Raw genomic sequence first — 17481 nt, 5'->3', positions numbered from 1 at the left:
TAATAATCTATTGGTGCATAGTAACTGATACTAAGGTATACGCTTATACTTCATACAACTAAAATTTGTTTCTTTTCCAATCACTAATTACAGAGCATCTTCGGTAAGATTAATCAGAAGCAAGTAGACAACTACAAAAGGTGGTGAAACCATCATTTATCCTGTACATTTTGGTAAGGAACAAAGCCAAACAAAAGAATGAACGATGAGGGAGATTAGTGCTGTTGATTGCTAAAAGTTGAAATATACCATAATATCAATTATTGCTAGATATAAAACTGTTCGTCACTGACAAATTTCATCGCAAATATCACACTTTCTTCAATTTTAGTAACAGTTTTCTCTACGTCAAAACGTAAAAATTAACTTTTACTGTCGAAATTATAACACTATATTTACATTAAATGTATTTTACAAATCTTCCAATAAAGACTTTACATCGGCTTGTGTACGATATTTCCAATCGATATTTTACTTTCTTTCTACGTTTTAATCTTCATCAAGTAAACAAATGCAGGGCTGCTTCATGCGTTGGAAAGAGGCTCTCGTGTGATCATCGACACATGCGCCATCGTGAAGTCTATTTTATTATTTAGGACACGGTCGGTTATATCATTAAAATTAACAAACTCTACTTATTAAAGTTTACATAAAATTATCAAATAATAATACTAACTACATCCAAAAGAGAAATTTACTTTAATTAATCTTTGATTATTTTCAATTTTATAACAATATGGATTTTATACAAAACGAGAACACGTCAAAGCTGTATAGTATCTACAAATCATTTATCCACTGTATATAGGGCAGTCTACGAATGCTACGTAATAGTACTCACTGTCAATCTGCGATATTGGAGGGCAGCATTTAAAGCAGCACTTCGATCTGAGATCATACATTAACCTCACTCGAAATTCTTTCTTCAATGCCAAAAGAATGATTGGATTGAAAACAACATTAAAAGTTGCTAATCGAAAAGCTGTTGTATCTGCAGCAGGATCAGCTGGCAATCCAGATTGGTTGTAGATATATCTTATCTATAATAATGAGATAAATCAGAAATCTTTTCAAATCTCAATGAATTTGAATAAGCTTATAAATAATTACATGATAATAGTTTCTATTGTATTAAATTTAATTTCCGACGAGTATTTGAAAATGTGAGCAGAATTGAAATTGAACAATGAACGAGATTTTCAATTTTAATTATCGTTCTACCATTCAAGACGTTAATATTTTTTGACACCGTACGATAAGGTAAGTTACTTCATAATAACTGATTTTTGAATGTCTAGATAATGATGAATAACTAATAGTTTGATCTGATAACAATTCTTCTTTCTATAATTTCTTCCGCCCATAAAAATAAAAAGTGATCGATTAACTAAGTTATCAGAATAGGAAAATAAAACCTATGTGTGGAGTTAAAAATAAATGGAACGGACTTGTTTATATCTTTATTAATTGCCCCTGACAGGATGACAAAACCATTAGATTTTACTATCAACTAATCTGAAGCAGGAAGCTACCTAGAGAAGTTTAAGTGTTATCGTAGAGGTAAAGTAACTGTTAAAGGAGCTATAGAATATATAAAGAGCAGTCGTTTACCGTTGCTATTATGACATCAATGATTTCCGAATACTGATGATGCATTGATTTTCAATGCATTCTCTCTATTGTTTTATTCAATATTAATGATCTTTCAATGGTTTTTACTTTTGTGACTATCGATTACAACATATGGGTTAATGTCTCTGTTGATATCAAGATATAATGATAGGTAGAGATTATAAATTGAAATGCTATCATCAAAAAGTAATTAATGCACGAATAATTTATGCCGTTAAATTTATTGTTGTGTTCAATGCTACAACACGGGCTGCTAAGTCTCTGGTAGCAAGCATGGTATTACAGTCTACCAAAACACGGCATTTAGTATAATACTAGGTGCCAGGGGATAACTAAATTACAGTAAAAAATTCACACAGTAAATATTGACGGTCTGTTCTACTGTACGCACTAGCTGAGCAATCCGAAATTAATTAATTGAATTATTACATGCAGTCAGATACAAGACGTGCATGTACAAAAAGGGGATTTCCACTAAGTTCATGTTAATATGGCATTTACGAATAAAATAGGCGTAAAGCGTTAACGTCGAGTACAACTTCTGGCGTAGTTAATACTAATAATAAATACTATATAATTCGTATAATACATGTATAATCGATGATTACACTACGGAAATATTATGCAAGTAGCTGATTTAGTTCTTCACAACGGAAAGGGGAGGGATACATTAGCCATCCTGTACGATATTCCGTAAAACATAATACTAAAATTGATATCAATTTATTATAACACTGAAACTGCACTTGGTAAAATTGTATAAACAAAGAGGGAGCCCCGTACAGTGTCAAAAGGCGATCTAGGCTCTAACGATTCTTTCTTGATCTAATTTGGCGATACCTACTACTCATTAAGTTATTCTTACCGCAACTGGTAGCCAACATATGCAGTAACAAATGGTAATGATAATCATTATTTTAGCCATGGATGTTTCTGAATCTGATCGTTTTAATTTCCTTTCAGCCGCTGCAGTACTACTAATTTCTAACTTTCTGCGTTGTAATCTGAGTCTATTGAGAATAATTATTACGTGTATGTTACAAGCGATAACAATAACCACGCACGATAATATGATGCCAATACAGAACGCAGCAAAAACACGATCTTCTGTCTGAGTAGCGAACCAGTCAATATTACAATAAGTTCCTGGCTCGAAAATTCTAACATGACCAAAGCCTAGCGTAGGTGATATGAAAAACGTGCCATATATAAAGCCTAAAGCGATTAGGGCTTTCTTCATTTTGGGGATAGTCACGATTTTTTCATATTCATATGGTTGTGTTAGCGCTATCCATCGCTCAATAGCAATAACCACTATTACAACACCAGCAAAACAGCCACAAGCGTTGATCGCCCAACATTCATATTTACAACCAAATTGTCCACCAACCCATCTACCACTTAGGTAGGAAGCAATGACAAGTGGCGACGTCAACAGTGATGTTAATACATCTGTACAAGCTAGGACATGGAATAACAGTGTTTGCACAATGGTATTTGCATTCTTTCTTGTGTAGTATATAGCTGTAAAATTACCAACTAAGCTTACTACGACGATGAATAAAATGAGGAATAGGCCAACTAGATTGGTCGGTTGACAGTCTGTTGTCAAAGTACAATTCCAATTGGATATATCTGAACTTTCTGCCATTCGTAAATTAGTGTTAGTACGAGTTGAATTGTCTAGGATATAGGGCATCAGGGAATATTATCAATCTTCAATTGCAGTGAGGTTTGGATATTATAGTCTCAATTTATGAAAGGATGCTGTTGTTAAATAAGAAAACGACAAGTCGACCAATGTCATTTCGGCCCACCATTGAATTGATACGCGCGTATAATGGATTTTGCCTGTCGAAAGAGAAGCCAATCAAACCAATAGGAAAATAATACTCAAGTACATCACCATTTGACTCACCGTCAGCAAGATATATTTTTCAAATTCAACACTAAAGAAAATTCTTTCTAAATGGGTTGCTATGAATTGACGTAAAACGTAAATTGAAATTGAAATAATTATCTACTAATGTCTGTATTGTTTCAGTAGAGAAGAAGTCGCTACGTGCAACGATTGTTCCAAGTTCTTCTCCGTGATTTTGATACGATGCTAATGCATTGTTGTGCTGGTATGTATGTTATGAATTAGAATGGGTTACAGGTATTTACCACACTACTGCATGCAATGTTACTTACCATACCGTAATGCAGTGCAGTACTACTTTCTACTGCCACGCGTCGTAGCGACTCATCCATTTGTTTCCCTCCCCCCGCTAGGAGCACAGACTACAAAATACATAGTACACAATAGATAAACTTCGCATTCCCAGGGAGGATACAGAATTTGAAGTAACAACTCATACGAGTTTTTAATTGGCCCTTGACACCGTATTTGGACGAGGTCTTTATCTTTCCTGTAATGAGTGGACTAAATGCGGACTAATTTCTATTCTTGTTGTTTACCGTAGATTGGCTAATAATGCTGTAATTACTTTAATTTGTGATCAACCTTTGTGTTGCCAACTTCCTATATATAGAGTTGTCGACTCAGTCTGAGTCATGGTCATCCATGACTCAGACTGAGTCCAGTATGTACACTTATTGTACAGTACTGTACTGTACAACTGTAGAACTACAGACAGTATCGCCAGTACCGTGCTGTACTGTAGTAGTGAAATTTATTATTGTTGTGGCAACCGCAAATACAGTACAGTACATTGCACTGTACTGTACGTACAGTATACTGTATTTAAGAGATCCTCTATTAGATTGTACAGTACTGTACTACTGTAGTTCTTGGTTTCGTCTGAATCCTACGGTACAGTACAATGTACAGTATGGGCGGCATCGAGTAAGTACTGTACTGTACCGTATTGTACCGTGCTGTACTGTAGCTGATAAAAAATCGCGCGTACAGTATAGTACTGTACAGTACAGTACTGTATCTGTTCAGTACAGGTACTGTACGCGCACAGTACTGTATAGTACTGTACAGTACATCTACTGTAGGGAAGTACTGTACTGGACGAATTGTGTCGTGAGGTGAGAGAGTCTGCCAGACCCTGCAAAACTTGCCGGACCCCCCTTGGCTAATCGAACTGTACAGTGTACAGGTACAGGCTTTAACAGGTAAATAAAAAAGACTTGCAGTATTGATAAACACTCTCAGACGTACAGCAACAGTGGGTAGTAATTCATTTCATCTCTTCAATATAGCGTAATTCCAACCAGTTTGTTATAGTGTAAGCGATCAGTAATCCAGAAAGGTAGATCCTATTTTATTACTGTAGCTTGATTAACTACTGAACAACCATTTCTTAATAATCACCACTATTAAGATCTTTGAATCCAATGGCTGCTTTACTGCGATGTAGCAAGCATATTTCTTTCCCTGGATGTGTGGTAAGTAGTGCACTGCTTCGGTACAGTGGATAGTTAGTCGATTGAATTAGTTCAATGTAAGGTACAAGCGTATAAGATTTCTTTTGGAAGAGGGGCAACATCAAATAATATGAACGACTCGTGTGGCCAATCACCCGTGCTTATTCCATCATTAGCGTTAGTAAAGCACATGATGAGAAATGGACTACCCATGAGAAATTCTTTATATACAACTTGACAATGGCTACGAAGCATTTCTATTTAGGCTACAATATTCACAATTAGCAGACTAGCAATGAATGATAATAACAATGCAATGTGACTAAATGATGGCAATGTATGGTAGTTGCTACAGTAGAGAACTCGTAAGCTTGAATTTCGTGTTTTGCTTTTGCTCTATAAATAACAATCAATTCTGTATATGCAAGAGGGCAATGATGATTGACCATATTGACCATAGACAGACTAGTAGCACTATCACATACCACTATTATCGTGGAAAGTGTAATGAAATGATAGCCGACAGTAGTCTCTTCTCAATATAAGATTTGCAGTATCTTAATGGTATCAACAACTCTGTAATTCAATTAATATTGCAGCAATAATTGTGATATTATTGATAGGAGTTTGAAATAATCTTTTTATTGTTGATGCCACCGGTGTACTCTACTTTTGTATTGTACTCTACACCAACAAAACCACTATCGTTTTGCCGGACGTATAAAGTTTTGTTTACGTGCAGTATAGTAGGTTGGATCGGAAAATAGATATTCGAGTTCCTAGTTTGTACTTCAATGTCTTATCGACTAGCGGTTAGTATTGAAGATAAAAGCGTATGATAAGCGCCGTACGATGGGTTAAAAGCGTAGAATGTCCTCGAACTTTCATTGAATGGCCGTTTGTTCCTGACAATTTACCTTGTCCAATATTCCAGTGATGCAACAACGATTAGTTATACATACTGTAAAGATGGATGAAAATATTTTAAAGTCTGGAGATACTTTTCGAGGACGTTGACAGATACATGAAAATCTTTCTCAAGTCTTTGCAGTTAACCGGTAGTGCAGAGATCGACATTGGCTTATTATTACTTTCTATATCACATGGCATTTTTACAACAGGAATAACATGATACTAGATTATTTACTGCAATACCACTGTACTGTAGTATAGAGCATAAAACACTGCACTAGATATGATTGGATAGGCATATGCTTCTATCATATCTGATTACTGCAAAGCGGGTAGGAAAAGTTGTAAAGTATATCTCCACCATTGATAATATAGTACAGTATATACTGTATGCATCTACTGCACGTACTTGCAACTGGCTTACATATGCAAGTTATATTCTAGAGTTCCTAGAAACTACCACTTTAAACATGTTAATGTTAATGTCCACATGCACAGTTGTATCTTCTACAAGTTCTATGTCAGTAGTGTAATGTAATGAGTCCCCACTATACGCTTACACTATCATTCTGCCATCTGTGCAATATACACCATCTCATACAATTCAATACTGTACTTTAATAGACAAAAAAGATAGTAAATTATCATGCAAAGATATTGCCCAATAATTAATTGTACAATTACATTTTTATTATATGCAAATGCACAATCAGAACTAATACAATCAATAAAATACTTCTTGATAGACAACATTACGTACTATAAAACAATTGACTTTTATATTAATAGTCAATGCAACATTCATTTATGGGTGCTTGTGATATCGTATATCGATAGATAATGATGATTGTATGAATGAACATTGTACAGACTTTTACATTATCTACTATGGATACAGCTATTAGCTTATAATGTGAAGTAAAGCTAAGCGTGGACTTTAAATTAAGCGTTTGTAAAAATGAATAGTGGTATCGTTACGCAGCAATTCTTGCTAGAAACGGACACTATATCGATGCAAAAGTCAAAATATTTCAAATATGCGCGTATTGTCAAAGATACTGTACGAATAATCCCCTAAATATGCCTGTAGTAACTAGCTTTTAGAACAAATTTAGTACCGATTTCAAATTATTAGCAATAATCCTACACAGAGATTCTTTGTGCATACGATCCTCACGATCAGACTATAGCTATTAATACCAACGAATTTCTTCGGCATTGTGCATTAAACAATCATTAAGAAATCTCCTCCAACAAAGTTTTGCTTGTAGTACAGATAAGGTAACTTATGATATCGAGAAAAATTGGATGTAGATATCAAATCACGATTATACTACATAGCTGCAACGATCGATGGGATATCCTGGCACAATGACACGGAACATTCTCTATCCAGTGTTGTATTTCTTAACTCTCATTCAAATACCCAGTCTATGATTGCATCGTTTCACACATCTTACTGTAGCACACCTTTGCATTTGTATGCTTTTCCTATACTGGCAATGATGAGCACATTCTTAATTCTAGGCTGCAAGGTATCTTTCGATATCGTCATTAAGAAAAACAAATAAAGTCTATCCATCCTCTCTCGAAGCTGTGTCAGATATCCGTAGTGGTTCGTCTTTAATTGTTGGAGGTACAATAATAAACTTACTTTTTATAAGTACTCACTTATAGACATATTCACATTCATTAATGTAAGATGTAATAGTTTAGAAGTCAGTTAGAATATTGTTGCATGATATCTACCGAAGTCATGCAGGAAGCTCGTATGCTACATTTAAAGCATAATGGCTATCGTTCATCATCATGTTTCCATAGGATTTGGAATTTGTGGTATCCCAGAAAATCTTATCATAGCCCTCAACAAAACCGGTTCTAAAGATTTAACAGTTACTAGTAACAATTGCGGGTATTTAAAAATAAAAAAAATAACTACTAATACTATTAATTAATTATAATCGAATATACCGTTGAACTTTCAGTCTTTATAATCCACTAATGGATCATTTATTATCTTAATTTGTTAGCGTCGCAGGCTGGGGCTTAGGCATTTTATTAGATGACAAAAAGGTAGTAGAAGTATTATGTTTATATGATATCGATTTCGATAAAGTTATATAACTCTTTCTCATTTTTATAAATACATAAACCTACTCTGTAACACTTGTAGATCAAGCGAATGATATCATCATATGTTGGAGAAAATGCGGAATTTGAACGTCAGTATTTAAGTGGAGAATTGGAAGTAGAATTAACACCTCAGGTACATTAACTAATAATTACCACATCAATCAAACATGCCATTTATTATTTAAAACTTTGTAACGGGACGTTATCCAAATTAATTTTACCTTAAATAACAAATTTCAATGTAAATGCACAACGTACGTATAGGGAACATTAGCAGAACGTATCAGAGCTGGTGGTGCCGGTATTCCTGCATTCTACACCCCTACTGCATATGGTACCGTTATTCATGAAGGTGGCGCTCCTATTAAGTACAACACTGATGGCTCAATTGCAATAGCAAGTGAGCCTAGGGAGGTACAGCAATTAACCTTAAAGGACTTAAAATCATTTATTTCGGACTAACGTTAAAAAGATGCTTCAAATTACTTTCTAAGTAATTGACATCATAGCATGAAATAACGCGAAAAAATTTGGATGCTTTTATCGCGTTTCGGTCCATCGTATATTGATTTGCGAAAATATTTTCATTTCCTTCATATAACTGAATTTCAATTACGATATATTCTAATTTATGATATATATGACTTTTTAATAATAAAAAAATGTAGCAAAATTAATTCCTCTTTCTCACCAGTCACGCGAGTTTAGTGGACGAAATTATGTCATGGAAAAAGCGATAACTGGCGACTTTGCATTAGTAAAAGCATGGAAGGGAGACAAAGCTGGAAATCTAATCTTTCGGTTGCATTTCGCTAATAGAAATTTTTGTTTTATGTAATTTCGTCTATTTACTTTATTCTTGTTATACCGCAGAAAGTCGTCTAGAAATTTTAATCCGGCTGCTGCAAAAGCCGGTAAAATTACCATAGCTGAGGTGATTTGTTTGGATTATGATTTCTTACTGCAACTGCAAAGGCTTTTCTTGAAAACTTGTTAATTCTTATGCGATAATAAATTAATCATCATTTTGCAGGTTGAACAACTTGTTGAAATTGGCGAATTAGAACCTGACGAAGTGCATGTACCTGGCGTTTACGTTCAGAGAGTGGTTGTTGGTGAAGAATATCAAAAAAGAATAGAAGTAATTTGAATTAGATAAATGATTTTTCATATGGTATTACCAGCCTTTGACACTCTCGATCCGATATTTTTACTTTCAGTTTAGAACTATCACAAGGGACGATGATGTAGTAAATATCCCTGAGAAGCATCAACGAATTGTCAAGCGTGCGGCTCAGGAATTTAAAGTATGGCTGTTATCTTAGTGATACCTCTTTTGTTTTCTCAAATTTTTATATGTAGATGTCTCTTGTTTATTTGTACATATAAATAAATGTACTTAATATTACAGGATGGCATGTATGTTAACCTGGGGATAGGATTACCAATGCTTTGTAGTAATTATATAGATCCTAACATTACAGTTCATTTACAAAGTGAAAACGGAATTCTTGGCCTGGTATTGAATATACTGCGATATCCAACCATTTTGATTAAAAATTAGTATTTCTATTTTCATATCTTTTAAGTTTGCTTTGCAAGAAAATCGAGGTTTTGCTATAATTTAATCTTTTAGGGGCCATTTCCACACGAGAAGGATGTAGACGCTGATCTAATTAATGCTGGTACGAAGTAACTGATTTGATTATATTCCTATTCGAATGTGCACGCATCCTTCTAATCCATTAATTAAAAATTCATACAGTATATGCGCAAAAAACTTAATACCATTATTGCAATATTTTCTTAAATAACACTTATGTGATTAATTTTAAATACGAATGTACAGGAAAACAAACTGTAACGATATTGCCTGGTGGTGCATTCTTTGGAAGTGATGAATCCTTCGCAATGATCAGAGGGTAATCGAAATTATTGTACCTCCTAGACTTGGATTACCATGCCGAATTGAATTAAAATTCATACGTATTAATTTAATCTTTAGTGGACACATACACGTGACCATTTTAGGCGCCATGCAAGTTTCTCAATTTGGAGATTTGGCTAACTGGATGATACCCGTATGTAGTCGATTCCGCATTATCTATTGTTTACATCAGCCAATAAATTGTTTTCTTAAATACTAAAGAAAAAGCTAGTTAAAGGTATGGGAGGTGCTATGGATCTTGTCAGTAGTAGTGGTACAAAAGTTGTTGTGGCTATGGAGCATGCAGTTAAGGTTTGTGCGCTTACTTAATTTTACTACTTCAGCTATTGCCATACACGGGATTCGGAGTTTCAGCTAAATTTCGTAACTTTACTGTGACTCCATGCACATCAATTTTATCCTGATTAGCCAATATTAACATCACATTGATAGCGATGTTAATATGCAGATGTAATTTTATGATCATAGTCAGGAGCCCACAAAATTTTGCAAGAATGCTCATTGCCCTTAACTGGAAAATCTGTGGTCGATATGATTGTCACGGAAAAGGTACGAATATTATTCACGGCTTAGTAGATATGATAAAGAAACTTTAATAAGAAAAAATAAAAATTTTGTTTGTAGTGCGTCTTTGAGGTTTGTTCCAAGAACGGCTTGACTTTAACGGAAATATATGAAGACCAAACAATTAAAGATATACAGAAGGCAACTGGATGCCCTTTTAAGGTGCTGATCATCATCACCCATGCATATGATACGCTCAGCTTTCAACCTAACATAAACTTTACCATTACACCATCATACATTCTATAGGTTGCAGACAACTTGAAAAAACTGTCGTCCGGCTAATTATAATTAACGTTTTTATTTAGCTAAGTGACTCGTAATCAAAGCATAATTACATTACCACGATCTTTGCTACACATTTATCCAATATTCGAACGAATGCTAATTATATTATAGTCTTTAGGCAATTTATCAGTGGTAAAGCTACGATGTTTGTGAGTACTTTGTTTGTTGCTCTCATTTGTATGATATAATTGACTGCTAAGTACTTGAAACCATAGATTTCGCCATGGAGGTGTCAATAGTAAAACTGCAATTATATACATTATTAATATATACTGCGCTAGTAAACATTCGATATAGCGATTGTAAGCAGTGGGTGTAACTGGCAACTTCCTAGTTCCTAATATGGAATATCATGTTTCATTTGATACAGTATGGCCAGTTTTAATTACTCTTGCTGCACAGTACTGTTCCAACGTTCTGAATCTTTATAAATATTCACGAAAATAATTCAGAAGAATCTTATTTATAGTAGTCCAGTAACTCAATGAATAAACAATGATTCTGCTATCAGTAGGTATTTCAAATTTTCATTTATTTGAAAGCGTTAATCCAAACGACTATAAGATTAACAAGAATAGTTTAACCGGTAAGAAATTTTATAAAATTTACAAATGGAGAGTAGTGTACTTCGACTTTAACTGCAACAGCCATAAGTGTGAGCAAGCGATAAAGTACGTATTTTTTTCAATTGGGAATGATCTGACAAATAATAATACCAGCTTGAGATTAAGGATATGTACGATCCAACGAAAATCGAATGACATTATTTAACTAGATTAAGCTAAGATGCTTTAAATACTGGACCCATGCATAGTTTGAAAACAGTGTTGAATAATTATTGTACCTTTACGTCGTAATAACATACTGTAGATGGCTCAGACTTACAAAATCGATGTAATAATTACACTAAATAGGGACTAGTTACCAAATTATACGATAATACACTGACCTATTTACTTATATATATATATATATATATATATACAATTGCCTTATATGTTGGCACGTTAGTAGCTGGGATAGCGTTCATCAGTTGTACGCGTATTTTGTCCAATTTAGCGACGCTTCGTCCCTCCGAAACCTGAAACATTTTTCATTTAAATTATTACAATTAAATGAATTAATTCATATGCTAATTATTCTGAAAGATATAACATGACCGTATTTGCAAATGGTTCGTAGTCGTCTTCACGCTGTAAAAAAGTTAACAACATTCTAACCTGAAGATGTATGACTACCGTGACTTGAGGAACTGCTATTATTGTGATGATGATGTACGGTATGAGTACCGTGACCAAAGTAGCTACGCGAGGGGGAGTAGTAGTTTGAGTCGTAATAGCCAGCTTGATGGCTTCTGCTAAAATTATGATCAGAAAGAATTACAACGTTTTACATTATAATAAGGAAATAATATGAAAGTATCCTAGGATACTTTTATTCAATCATTCCATAGTTCAGCGTAGGCAATACCTGCTTCCAAAAAGGTATCCTAAAAAGCCACCTGCAGCGGCGCCTGTAATTGACAATACGAGTATAAGCTTAGTCGTTAAATGAATAATCTTTATGTTAATGGTAAATGAGTTGATTCAATGTTCTTTCCATATGCAAGTACTCTATTTAAGTCTGCTGGCATATCGGACAGTATAAATTCATATACGAAGATAATTGTGGTATCAAATTGGATTGATTGGTTTACCTGTCCAAAAGTTACCATGATTAGCTTGGTTAGTATCAGAATAGCCGGTAGAAGTTCTTCCTTGTGAGCAATCTTGAGGAGTACAAATTAATAATTTATTATCCATTTATCCAGTAATTACAGTATTGGATAATTGTTTACTTGCTGATAATAAATCGCTTTACATCACAATATGTGTTCACATATAGACATATATATAGCTTAGCTTTAATAAAATTACTACCGTTTTGATATTCTGGTCGAAAGCCATAAGGTGGGGGCGACGCAGACGGATATGACTGGTCAGGTCGATTGCCTGAGTGATAAGGAGGTGGATTGGTAGTATGATGTTGGGTAGTGATTAAATGTTAAGGAAATGTAATTTTAACATATCAAATTATCAATAGAAGCTAAATTCGTATGACTGATTAAGTATGGATATTTTTCGTGGTTAGCACTTGAAAACCGGTTATAAATTGTATAGAATATAAAGACCAAAACACCGATCATGAATAAGTTTCCAAACCAGCTTCCCCCTCTTTTCAACAAAGAATTCGTGCAGTTAGTGATATTATCAAAAATATTCGTAATTTATGTTTACGTTGTACATAAATATATCAGCAAATTGGACTAAAATTATAAAAAAATTTGCGAAGGTAAGGAGTAATATTATATACTGCTATGCAAGCAACATTTAATTAATTTAATATGCTACATAGGGCTCTATACAGCACTGCAAAGCACAGAGTACAGCAACTAATAATGTGTTCATCTTAAGTTATAGAATCAACAGATAGACATAAGTACAAGCAAAAGCTTAATATTTAAAGTTTACTCGTAATGATGGCAAAACACAGGCGGCTGTTATTACAAATATATTGATGTCATTAATCTAAAATTTTGTGTTTATGGACGACTGAATTGTTATTAACACGTAATGCCATGGAAGGATATTGAAAATTAGGTCTTCATATATGTGTATCGTAGTTATATGCATAGACAGATATACTTACTTTTTGCTACGATAATAGTTATTGCTATATGAACCACTGGAAGATGCATACTCTAGGCGATATTCGACCTAATAAACAAATGCAAAGATTATGTATCTTCGGTAATATAAACCAAACAGCTGGTACGGTAATGCAATTCCAATACTCTACTGTATCAATATTATGTATTGTGCAGTATTTACTGGCAAAGCAAGCGATATACATAATGTGTATAAATAATATTAACATACAAAATTTGAAGAAATTATTATATACCTATGCATATTGTATTACTAAGAAAGAAAGCATATGGTTGTTTTATATTATATTACCAACAACAAAATTTCCATTCAGTTTTAACTTACACCGCAGGAACCTTTCAAAATATAAGGGTCGTCTGGATAATCATAACCTTCGCAGGCTACCTGAACAGCGCCCAGTCGGTACTTTTTTGGAAGATTGGCTTTACATTCCCACTACAAAAGATAATGCAGTAGTGTAAATTAGTGCAAATACTGTATCTGCAGATGTAATCTTAATATACTGTACAGTACATGCATATATATAGTAGATTCCAAATGTTGGAAGAGAAAAATGATTGATGTTTACAGTTAATAAATTACTTGAACTTCAGATCCGTCCCATCCGCGATTATAACACTGTATCACATCGGGTTGGTATTTATGGCTGGCACTACCACCAACGCATGTTATCTATAGCAAGTAAACATTATTTCGTCCTCAATTTAACTTAGTCAAGAAACAGCACGTTAACGATACCATGAAAGTAAGTGCATGCTAACTGTAAAGTCTTTAATTTGCCCACAAGGAAGTGATTTTAATTTACAGTTAATGCAGTATGAATACAGTACAATAAACAATAATGGTATGGTAATAACTTGATACTAAAGAATCTATCCTAATTGTAGATTACGTTAGTATGGACTATAGAATTTATTAAAGTTGAAATCGAAGCTAAAGTAAGTAGATATATGAACATTCGTACCTGTGGTATAGGGCTGGATCTTCTACCTGTGGTCATTCGACCACTATGTAATGTGATGGCTTCCACATCGCGTAGTAACACTCGATCACGAGAGTAGCCTGAATTGATAAATTAACAAAGATTCATTTTTAGTCTGTTTTAAAGATAAAGGCGATATGGCACAGATCTAAAACTGTGCGAAATTATTACGTCAAGTATCAAAACAATGTCGCTAGCAAGTATTTCTAGTGAAAACACTCGTATACCTTCAGGGTTGACATACACTTATACGGTGATTAAGGATGAAATTTAAAAATGTTTACAAATGCCTAGGCGACACTGACGATTACTGTAGACTTCGAGTATTTATTTAATACTGCATCAAGATAGTAGCGAATAAAGTGATGGATTGAATGTTGTTAAAAGCTAGGAGCGCTGGGTGTAAAGTATGCTCGCTAGAGTAGTGATTGTAATTCGGCAGGAGAATTAGGGTCCAAAAGCAGAATTATCCCCGTAGCTGCAGACCGTAGTATTGTAGTCTGTCAGTAAAGGGTAAACACTTACTTAATATTGATACTATAATCCTTGGGATAGGCCCACGTATGCCGCGCTGTAGAGTATACAGATGGCTTTATTTTCACTATACGACTACATTGATCAATAATTAACAGGGACTACTAAAACAATATCGCATACTCATAGACGTATGAGAGAAAATAATCAAGTTTTTAATCATTTTTAGTTTACGCTTATAATTGTCTAACATGAACAACTACAAAGTCATGGATATTGAAACTTTGTGCCTAAAGCAGAAACATGTTACTTCTATAAAGCCCAATCGTTTGATACCTTGGATAAGATGGACAGAATTCAGCAGTAGAATAATCAAGGCAGCCGATAGTATTTGCGTTTTCATAGTGATTGTTCTTTTGATATGTACGCGTATGTTATCTACAAGACGATCATAATTCAACAAAATTTCACCAATTAATTAGATCAATCCTTGCGATCAATCCGTACAGCAAAGTTAGTCATGGTTGCACAACATCATTCTTCCTACATTGATAAGTGGTAGGAAATCGTAGACTAAGGTTATGAATAAAAAAGAAATGAGTAGTCATTATTATAAGCTTTACGATTGAGCATAACTTACGTCGCCTAGCTGTGATTTGAGTGAATGTACGTCGGTATCTACCGTGCAGTAAAAATCAAGTTTGACAGATCTTGACGTAGAAATCAGTAGTGTAAAATGTATAGTATGAATACAGTACGGTGGCTTGGAATCTCTTCTATTGCCGTCAAAAGAGGGTTTCCCTTTCACTATTTCTTCTCTTCTTGTATTCTACAAGGAACTACTAATCAAGGAAATACTTGAATCTAGGAAAAATTTGATTCTATTTGTCTACATTCAATTTTCAAATGTGTTTCTTAGATTGAGAGGGTTGAAATGGTTTTGACGTTATTGAATGATATGGTATTTATACTGTACTGTACTGTACAGTACAGTATGTAGGGTACAGTGTCACTGTTACAGTACTGTGAAACCCAGTACTGTATGACTGTACTGAACTATTAAGTCTTTTAAGGTACTGTACACTAAAGGGCCTTATGACGTCATTTTATCCAACTTACCTACAATACTGTACTGTGACTGTTTACAGTATACAGTACAGAATAGCACAGTGCAGTACTGTAGAATACTATCAGACTGTACAGAACAGTACTGTACAGTACAGTATACAGTATTCATACTGTACTGTACTGTACACTCAGTGTACAGTACAGTATCTGATATGATGCAATGACGCTTTTCGAGAACGTCACTCAAGAACGCTTACGTGTCCTAAGACGATACGACTAGATTCGACAAATCAAGCTAGGCAGTGACTAAGGAGCTCAAGAACATTAGTGTAAAATACTGCTGAAAGAATCATACAATAAGATAATACGTAAGAGAGTATTTAAAGACGATGCCAATGTGCTATATACGAGTATGATATAAATGATTTTAATAAATATAAAAACAATAAAATAGTGTAAAGTATCAAGTTGCTACTCCTGAACGAAATCATGCTCAAGCAATACTACCGTACATCATAACTATCAGGATGTTGACTATATATATAAATAATTATCCGTCCATTTTTACGTACCCAGTGTGTAGTCGTAGTCTCGTAGAAACAGTAATTGCTAACCGTCCGTTTTACAATAAGTACTAGTGCAAACTCCCGTCGCTTTGCTGACGGTTTACGATAATGTGCTCATTTAACAGATAGCATTACCATTTGACAGACCTGTCAGAGGTTCAATAACTTTATACCGTGTACTGATGAGCAGAAAGTACCTACAGTACCGTAGTTTAAGACCATTGCAGCAGATTGATATTAATGCGATATCATTCAACAGATTTAACGGTGTATATTCATATACAAGTAGTTAAATGCCATTTCGTTACAACTCTACACATATAGTATGGAATCACGCTATTTATTTCTTGTAGTCATAACGGCTACATACTAAGCACTTGGGAAACAATTGAATCGGTCTATAATTCTACGTAAAAATCTTACATCAGCATAGTACATTAGAAAGGGTGAGATTAAAATTTTAATAATTATCGTTAGTTAAGCAATGTCTAATGCTAATACTTTAACACTCGATAAAATACGTTGAGCAATCCCTGATGTCCTTATAACTGATAGTTGTGATACGAGTATATCAAGGCTGCTAGTAATGATACAAGGGCAACTATTGCGTGCGTCCATATACCTACGGTTTAGTGATTTTAAAAGCACACTAGTACGGTATCAATTTTCAAGAACAAAAAATACCTATAGTTGTAATAACTTTAGCCTGGACAAAAAACGAAACGAATTCTTCGTTGCTATAAATTATCGGAAATAATTCTACACCAGCACGCCTCGTTAGCTATCGTTTACAGATTAGAGTCAGATGTATCCAGATTTCTAGATATA

General features: G+C 34.2%; 4 protein-coding genes across 4 annotated transcripts; 1 reads left to right on the top strand and 3 right to left on the bottom strand.

The window, feature by feature from the left end:
• Positions 1-489: 489 nt before the first annotated feature.
• Positions 490-3331, bottom strand: TRIADDRAFT_58786 (uncharacterized protein; the record flags this gene model as incomplete). The annotated part of the gene is made up of 3 exons (XM_002114816.1): positions 490-580; positions 907-1040; positions 2498-3331. The coding sequence occupies 3 exons, from the start codon at positions 3329-3331 to the stop codon at positions 490-492; spliced, it is 1059 nt and encodes a 352-aa protein (XP_002114852.1).
• Positions 3332-7712: 4381 nt separating this feature from the next.
• TRIADDRAFT_64132 (uncharacterized protein) lies at positions 7713-10860 on the top strand (the record flags this gene model as incomplete). Its single annotated transcript, XM_002115010.1, has 16 exons — positions 7713-7834; positions 7953-7995; positions 8096-8188; positions 8320-8469; positions 8750-8856; positions 8929-8989; positions 9089-9196; positions 9276-9362; positions 9467-9574; positions 9692-9740; positions 9905-9977; positions 10061-10136; positions 10205-10294; positions 10472-10552; positions 10628-10729; positions 10817-10860. The coding sequence occupies 16 exons, from the start codon at positions 7713-7715 to the stop codon at positions 10850-10852; spliced, it is 1386 nt and encodes a 461-aa protein (XP_002115046.1). The 3' UTR covers positions 10853-10860.
• A 936-nt stretch (positions 10861-11796) lies between these two features.
• TRIADDRAFT_64131 (uncharacterized protein) lies at positions 11797-12657 on the bottom strand (the record flags this gene model as incomplete). Its single annotated transcript, XM_002114815.1, has 4 exons — positions 11797-11936; positions 12076-12212; positions 12326-12368; positions 12552-12657. The coding sequence occupies 4 exons, from the start codon at positions 12655-12657 to the stop codon at positions 11911-11913; spliced, it is 312 nt and encodes a 103-aa protein (XP_002114851.1). The 3' UTR covers positions 11797-11910.
• Positions 12658-12914: 257 nt separating this feature from the next.
• TRIADDRAFT_64130 (expressed hypothetical protein) lies at positions 12915-15904 on the bottom strand (the record flags this gene model as incomplete). The annotated part of the gene is made up of 7 exons (XM_002114814.1): positions 15660-15904; positions 15356-15457; positions 14528-14625; positions 14146-14235; positions 13888-13998; positions 13544-13611; positions 12915-13068 (listed from the first exon to the last, which is right to left on the bottom strand). The coding sequence occupies exons 2-7, from the start codon at positions 15420-15422 to the stop codon at positions 12915-12917; spliced, it is 588 nt and encodes a 195-aa protein (XP_002114850.1). The 5' UTR covers positions 15423-15457; positions 15660-15904.
• Between the last annotated feature and the right edge of the window lie 1577 nt (positions 15905-17481).

Source organism: Trichoplax adhaerens, genomic scaffold (assembly GCF_000150275.1).
Source record: "Trichoplax adhaerens TRIADscaffold_9 genomic scaffold, whole genome shotgun sequence".
NCBI lineage: Eukaryota > Metazoa > Placozoa > Uniplacotomia > Trichoplacea > Trichoplacidae > Trichoplax > Trichoplax adhaerens.
The sequence above is the reverse complement of the archived record's forward strand: the minus strand, read 5'-3'. Positions and strand labels throughout refer to the sequence as shown.